Raw genomic sequence first — 8,098 nt, 5'->3', positions numbered from 1 at the left:
TTCTACCACAGCAATGACAGCTGTCTTCTCTCAGGGTCACCATCAGGGTGCAAATCTGTGAGGACAGGAATCAGTCGTTCACTAGGAGGCACAAATAATAGGCACTCAGTAGCGACTGGAAAAAAATGACAAAGATCAAAGGCCCCAGTGGTCCTTGGGGTTTGACGGAAAGCCCTGGGATCATGAAGTGGAATGGGCAGAGGATACAGAGCCCGAACCCACAGTGTGTGCAGGAAGGGACTCAACTTTGGGAAGAGAATGCTGCCTGACTAGTCTGGCAAACACCAGAACCCTAGCCCCGCCCCTCTCAGGCCCCTCCCAGCCCCCGCCCCCTGGACTCCAGCCCTGCGGAAGCTGTAGCTTCTAGTGTCTGAGCCTCCCCCGCGTAGGGTGCGCCCCGCACGTTTATCCTGCCCCGGAGCGGCGCGGGCACCCAGCCCTCGCTCCACAGTCGCTGCGAGATGCTGCGCTCCACGTCCACTGTCACCCTGTTCTCAGGTGGCGGTGCCAAGTCACCTGGGATGCCCAGTAGAAGGGTGAGTAGCTAGCTGGAGAAGGAGCTGCGGGGGGTCTTTTGCACCCATCCTTGTTACCCTTTCTGTGGGGATATGGGGAGGAGGATGCTTGGGGGTCAGCTGCCGATACCTCATCTTGGCTCAAGTTTCCTGGCCAGTCCGGGGCTGCACAGTGACCCTCACTCTGGATGCCCCCGAGGCTGGAAGAGAGGGCTTAGGGGACTTTCTGGATTACCTAGATTACTCCTTCGAGTCTCCACTGTCAAGCCAAGCTTAAATGTGGCACCAGTTTAAAAAAAAAAAAAAAAGGCAAGGCAGAGGTTTCAAAGGTCTCTACCCTGAGACGCAAAAGTACAGAGTATATTTGAAATGCCAAGTTTCCTACATCTCTTGGTTGGAAGCATCATCCGTATGTCCACCCACCATTGGTAGACAGTCTCTGATCCAGGAACCAGCTTTGCCAAGGTAGTTGCCTGTTTGCAGGCCAGAGCTGAGCCGCTGACCACCCCGGAGTCCAGCTGTGCAGGACTCTATTTTACTCAGGCACTTCTTTCTTGCGACAAAGGGGCAGGTCCTAGAGCTCTGAGCATCACCTCCAGGGAGGTTTCCCTGAGGAAATCTGTTTAGCCACAGTCCTTGCTGAATCTGCTCTCACCTCCTGGATGCTTCAGAAAGAATGGCCAGGCTTTTCAGGTTGGCATTCCAGGCCCCTCAGAGAAGACTGCTAGGAGCTTGGCTTATAGCTTTTTGGTTCTTCTGGTATCATGTTATTAAATACTTACCTCTTCTTTAATCGCATTTCCCCACCGCTCATGCTAACAGGTTAAATCCCCTTCCAAAAGCCTCTCTCATAGTCCGGTCAGTGTGATTTGACCTTTTATTGTGTACCTTCTAAGCTATCTTTCTCCACCTATACATGAAAGGCACATGTTGCTTTTGGGTGAGGGCCAAGTGACAGTGTGTATGTCTGTGTATATGTTGTGTGTCTGTGTATATGTTAGACACCTAAGGCTCACAGAACTCTGGTTGCTTGATCATTAACTAAATAAAGTAAGCTTCACATTTGGTTAGTGGGTTTCCAACCATAGGCTTATCCTATTGCAAGATGGGCATTTGACTCCTTCCCATGGAAGGCTTTGTTTAATCAGAACAAAATTTTGGCTGACAAAGAATGAAATCATTAAAAAGTTAGCCCTGAGCTGGGTGCGGCAGCCCCCACCCACAGGGGGAGACTCGGGTTTAGATAGATGCTGGGATCCTGCGGGTGAATCCAGGTGTGGCCTGTGCACTCAGGAGCATCTTTGAGACTTTTCCCTGGAATGGTGCCTGAACACACTGTTGGCAATGCTTTGCCTTTTGGCTAAGACTGCATCGAAACTTTGGGCTGAAGAACTCAGGCTTCTGAATTCAGACTAAGTAGGACCGTTTGGAACATTCTAGCACTTCTTGTGGACAAAATCTTTTTAAAGGCTCCAGGGTGTGTGTGTGTGTGTGTGTGTGTGTGTGTGTGTGTGTGTGTGTTTTGATTGACTAACTGACTCACTGAATATTTATAGATCTATTTCTGTGTGCTACAGGGCTGGGCACTCAGTTCCACTTTGCCCCTGGAGGCAGACATTATCACAAATGAGTCTATATGGTGAGCAGAGTATTTCCAGGGTTCAGTGACACTCAAAGAAAGACTCTTTCTGAGGTGTGTAGGGTAAGCTTCTCCCTGCAGGCGAACGGCTCCGTATTCTCCCAGCAGGAGCAGGAGTTTGGAAGGCAATGGACAAGATTGATTGTAAAAAGAGAACTATCGTTTATCTCAATGGATACTGGATATGAACTGTATGATAATGTGTGTCAGACCTGCTTTGGAACAAAACACTAAGTGTTTTTTTTAAATAATTAAAAAAAAAAACCTTCTAGAAGCACAAGAAAATAAAGTTATATACTAAATAAATAACCATGAAAATGTTTCTAAAATTGAAAAGTTTTCACGAAGTCCAGCTGTCTCTGACCCCTTCTCTGATGTTCGAAGTCTCAAATTGGAATACTTTGGGTGTGTTCAACCTGTCGCTCCTGAGCCTCCAGCCAAGGGTAGCTATGGATATAGTCTAGCACAGAATAATGTTCTTAAAACACTATGAGATGTTTTTGTTTGCTTTGTAGCTCAATGGTGTGGTTCTTGAGTGTGAACTTTGTAAAGGACGACGCTGTGTCTCAAAGTCAAAAGGTCTGCTAGCTATTAAAATAGATCAGTTTTATCCGCAGGGCTTATCAAATCAGTGGCTGTGGGGAAAACCAGGCTGTGCTGTCGCAGAGTTCAAGCCAACCAGAAGGGTTGGTGGCAGTTGACGTTGGGCAGGAGTTGCCCTGAGTCAGCTGCAAGGGCAGTGTCCAACCAGGCTGTCACAGGTCACCCTTTGTTCAGCGATTGCCACCTGCAAATGTACTTACTACTTCCCTCTCCTCTGAAACCATCTCAAAGGGGAGGAGGGAGCCTGGGCGGGGGTGGGGGGAACCGTTTCTGTTAACCAATAAACAAAACTCTGAGAGCTGTTCATACACAACAACCAGTGGGAATTAAAAAAAAAAAAAAAGGATCTGCCTTCAAACCAGTTGTGCACTAAAAATAGTTTTATCTATGGCAACGGTGAGAAGATGAAATACTTGGAGAATAGGTACAGCCAGAATGGTGACCTTGGGGAATGTGGGGGTGGATAAAAAAAAAAATAGTACCATGAATGGCTTCGTGATTTTTGAAGGGAATTTTGTAATTGAAGGTTAATCTCACAGCATAGGCCTTTGAAATGAAGTCAGTGGTGTGGCTAGGGTGTGTGCTTGGAGTAGAAGGCACATGCTGTCGTGTCCTGAAGTCAGGTGCTTTAAGCTCAGACCCTGGGCTAGAGCAGAAGGAGGTGTGAAGCCTGTCACAGATTCTCTCCAGCACCATGTTCTCTTGATAAGGGGAGACTGTTGGCTGCTTGTAGCTGGCATTGTGACCCCTCGGTGACATTAAAAATAAATAAATAAATAATAAAACAAATCCAAACAAGGCCATGGGATAAACTTGTTTCCTAGCCAGCCCTTCCTCTGGCAGAGGCTTTCTTTCTTAAACCCAGAGCAGGCCTGCCCATCCTCACTCCCTGGTGGTACTCATCAGAGTCTTGTTCCTTGCCTTGGTGGTTCAGACTAAGGAATTCCCCTCTACTAGCCTGTGAAAGAGACCGGCAGGTGTTCCAGCTTCCATTCAGTGTAGGAAACTGTCTGGATGGCTCTGTTTCCTGGACCCTGTGGAATCCAAGGGCACTGTGCACATAACTCTACCATCCTGTAGGATCTGAGGAAGGGACATGGGGATTTTGGGAGGGGGGAGGATTCAGCCCCTGAAGGAAGGAAGCTGGTTAAAGTATCCACTAGGGAAGGGGAGCAGATTTTCATTGCATCCCGAAAACTGCCTGGCTCCTGCTTGGGATCCTCCTGAGCAATGCCTGGCAGGCTAGGTGCTAGAGTTTTAGAATTGTGGCATCATCAAGACTTAAGCCAAAAGTCTCTGCCACTAACAGATGACAGAGGCTCAGAAAAAACACCAACTGTTTTTTTTTTCTTCTTTTGTCCTTCCATCTTGCCTTGTTCACTGTAGGGTGATCAGACTTGGGGTTCTAGAGGATACTGAGGGACACTGGGCTTATGGAGCATTCCACCTGTATTCTGCAGAGTGTATGGAATGGGAGTCCAGCCTTGTTCCTAAGCCACTACAGAGGCCTAAATGTGGTCTCAGTTGATGTTTCTCTAATGCTGTGCATACACACTAAGACCTTCGTGTCCCTACCAAGCTCCTTGGTGGCTGGCATACCCCTCCCAGTCAGTGAGCCTCAGCTGCCTGATTGCGTTCAAGAGCTGGCTCACTGGAGCTAAACCTGAGGTACTTCACCCTGAAGTACTTCATCTGTTACCTACCTCATGGTTTAAAATGACCTCAGTACTTTTCCAGCATGTAGGAGAATAACAGTGGTGCTTGGCCCATTCCCTCTTCCGACGAGCCATGTCTCCTAAATGTCAACCATAATGTGATGGTTTCTAACATGCAAAATCCAGCCACCCGGTTGGTGCTTCTGCTTCAGGAGCCTCTGCAAAGCCATTCCCCAGCCTGACTCTTGTCTGTCTTGTCTATCTCTCTACTCTTCCCAGGTATTTCAAATACCTCCCTCTCCAGAGCTTCCTGTGCTGCTTGTTTCCTCCCCGACCCCTCTTTGCTTCATACTTCTCCCCTAATGAGATCTGACTTGCCTTGAACCCTCAGTTTCTCAGCTTGTCCAAACCACGGTTTTGTGAAGCTGTGAGTGACCACTTGAGACGTTTTAGAGACCTTGGAGGTATACTCTGTTGATGGAGTGCTCCCCACATAAACACAAGGTCATGAGTTCAAGCCCTAGAATCAACCTATCAATCAATCAATCAATCTATCTATCTATCTATCTATCTATCTATCTATCTATCTATGTATCTACCTACCTACCTACCTATCTACCTATCTACCTACCTACCTACCTACCTACCTACCTACCTTCCAGGCATGGTGGCTATGTGTGCTCATAATCCCATCAATGTCAGCAATACGTGTTCAAAATCGTAGCAATTGGGCTGCAGGAACAAACAGATCCATGTTTCAGTAAATCCAAGGTTGGGTGGTACCAGGTATAATGGCAGCCAGGGTCCCAAAGAAGCCTCACTTCACATCCATTCAGGAAATGAGAACTTAAGAGGAGAAGGCCTAGGATCCAGCCAGCCAGATGCTTCTGTCCTACCTAGGAAGGAGGCAGGTGACAAATTTGATGGTTCTGGGAAGGTCTCCAAATACTCTACTTGCCTCTTCCTCTGCCGCAGTTGGAATTTCATTTATTGGGTTAAGTCAGTGATTCTCAGCCTTGGTTCTATATAGAGTTATCAGGCAGCTTAACACCGGCTCAGGCTTTGAACCATATGGGGCACAGGCTGAAAGCATGGACTGGTAAACATGTTTATTGGGGAGTAACCCATGTAATTGTGAATACAGTTGAGGATGAGTATTTCTCTAAGCATTGCAGATTTCTTGGAAGGGCAGCTATTTTGGGGCAGCCAGCAAGATCCCTTGGTCCTTGTAGATGGCCATCGAGGTGATGGGTTGGTCAGGGGTCAAAGCACTGCCAGATATAGCAGGATCTTTGTGTGCATTTGTAGACTTATACTCTCTTCTCAGATCTTAGCATTTGGGCACATTCTGTAGCTCGTATAGAAGTGATCCAGAGAGGGTTGAGAGAGCAAGCGAGGCCCCTGCCTTCCTCTTGGTAGATTTTGTGAGGCTGGAGCCCTGACATGGGAAAGACATGGTGAGAGTGGAAGCTGGATGCTGTTCCTTAGGCAGATCTGGCCTGCTCTGTCTGAGCTAAGAGTGGATTTCATGAGGGCCTACAGAGTCTCAATAGTTCTTATCTAGCCCTTTGACTCCACCTTAATATAGATAATGAAGCTACAAGTTCAGGGTCACAACAATCCTTATCTAGATGTTGTGTGCTCCATTCTCACTTGGCCTGGCATGCAGGTTCCAGAGCATAGATACTTTGTGTTGAGCATGGAGGGGAGGTCCATCCTCCAGCCACACCCACAAAGGCCATGCCTTTGTGTTTTGAAGGGCAGCTTGGCAGGACTCCACAGTAGGAGTGGATCTGACCTGAGGGAGATATAAATGCATTTGGTTTATTTCCTTAGGGAAATCCAGTTTGCAAACTGATTTGCAAACTCTTGTTACCACCCTGGGTCATCTTTTCCACCTCTTGAGGTAGATTTCCCTTCCCCCTTGGGTGAACCCCAGTTTCAGAAGCTGAGAACAGAAAAATGGGTGGAACTCCAGTGTGTCTTTAGATGAAGACCTCTGCCTCCACAAAAGGGGTCACAGAGAGCCCCAAAGTTCTTCTGTGTCCTGAACTATAAACAGAGGCTTGATTGTACCTTTTTGTGTGTATGAAGGAGGCCTGAATGCTAGCTGTTTCTCCCTTGCCTTCCCTCCCAGGAGGGTGGCTTTGAAGACAGTGGGAGAATCCCTAAGGAGTTTCAGGTATGGTTTCCTTTGTTTGAGTTCACTCTTTCAAACAAATCCAACCCAACCACTTTAATACCCTGCTAGGCCCTGGAAAGGCTATAAAAGCCATCCTGGTAAAAACGCTTGCCTGATCCCAACCTGTCTTCCCTTCCATCATTTTGTAGTGAAGAGAGTATTAGGAGAAATGTCATTATTCAGATGAATTATTGAACTCATATTTCAGTGTTAGTCTCTTTACCTATTTCCTATCTACTGAAAAGTTTAGCCCTTAGCTCTCTGTTTACATTCATCTCACCTGCTAACTAAATAGCTCAGGTTGTATGTAACATGTCACTCTCTGGACATGTCACCATTGAGCTGTATCTGAGCTATCTTGGAATATCTTGCCTGAGAGACGTCTGTTGTTCAATAATGGGTGATGATAGATTTCCTAGACCCACAGACCTCAAAAGGACCACGCTATCCTTTTATACCCAGCTCACATGGCATCATTTCTAGATGGTGCCTTTCTTATAAGAGTCCCACTTCTGGTTAAGATTAAGGTTCTGTTTCCTTTAAGCCAATAATAAGAAACTTACAGAACTCCTAACATGTGCCAGAGACTGTTCAAAGCTCTTAACATGTCTGTTAAATTAGCCTGCCCACTTGAAAGAGGAGGTTGTTTTACAACTAAGGTAACTGAAGCACTGAGGATGAAGCCACTTTCTAAAGTTTCATAGCTAGTGTCAAAACCAGTATTATAACCTGAGAAATGCAGACCCTATGCTTTAACCTTCAAACTCCCCGCCTCTCAATGCCATGCATTGGCTAGGCCTACCATTGTTTCGCGTAGCCTTGTTTGAGCATATTAATAGCTTACGAGCTCCTGGAGGTTCAGCAGCTTCTTTGTCATCATGGTCCCTTTCTCTTCCTTAAAAAGCACTTTATAAGTCATAGGAACTCAGCCATCAAAGAATGGAACCTGCTGTGAGCTGGTGAGGCAGCAATGGTGTGTGAGCTGCAGTTCTGCACATTGTTCAGGCTGTTGAGAGAATACCTGGGTAGAAACTATACTACCTACCTTTGAGCACTGTTTAGCCTGGGGTGGTAGTGGGGAGGGAGGAAATCCTGAGAGTTGTGAGTTTCAGGAAGTCATAGTGATCAGTATCATAAAATGTTGAGATAAGCCATGTTGGGTTGATGTTACTCAGGATGGATAGAGGGAGGTGCACCCTGCCCAGTCATCCTAGTGCACAGGGTTCAGGAGTCATTACCAGAGCTTTTATCAGGAATTGAGAAGACCTCCTAGGCCTCTAGCATACTTCACTTGCTGTTGCTGAAGCTACTGGATTTAGGAAGAATTAGCAACCCCTCCACACACATTCTCTTTTAATTTTCCTTATTGTTATTACTATAATTGTGTATGTGTGTGTGTACTCTTGTACATAAATGAGGTCAAGAGAGAAAGAACGCTTAGGAGATAGCTATATTTAGGCTGGCTTGCCCTTCCTTCAGTCCCTGCTCTCTGCAACTCCTTCTA

General features: G+C 46.6%; 1 protein-coding gene across 2 annotated transcripts in view; it reads left to right on the top strand.

Annotated features, from left to right (window-relative positions):
• Positions 1 to 367: 367 nt before the first annotated feature.
• Myzap (myocardial zonula adherens protein) overlaps positions 368 to 8,098 on the top strand; it is an 89,743-nt gene continuing 82,012 nt past the window's right edge. For both annotated transcript variants that reach the window (XM_031343879.1, XM_031343880.1), the window contains exon 1: positions 368 to 536. In XM_031343879.1, the coding sequence (XP_031199739.1) occupies positions 462 to 536 (75 nt within the window). In that variant the 5' untranslated portion in view covers positions 368 to 461. The remainder of the gene's footprint in view (positions 537 to 8,098) is intronic.

This window comes from Mastomys coucha, unplaced genomic scaffold (genome assembly GCF_008632895.1).
Source record: "Mastomys coucha isolate ucsf_1 unplaced genomic scaffold, UCSF_Mcou_1 pScaffold23, whole genome shotgun sequence".
NCBI lineage: Eukaryota > Metazoa > Chordata > Mammalia > Rodentia > Muridae > Mastomys > Mastomys coucha.
Note: the sequence above shows the minus strand (reverse complement) of the source record. Positions and strands in the feature narration are given on the sequence as shown.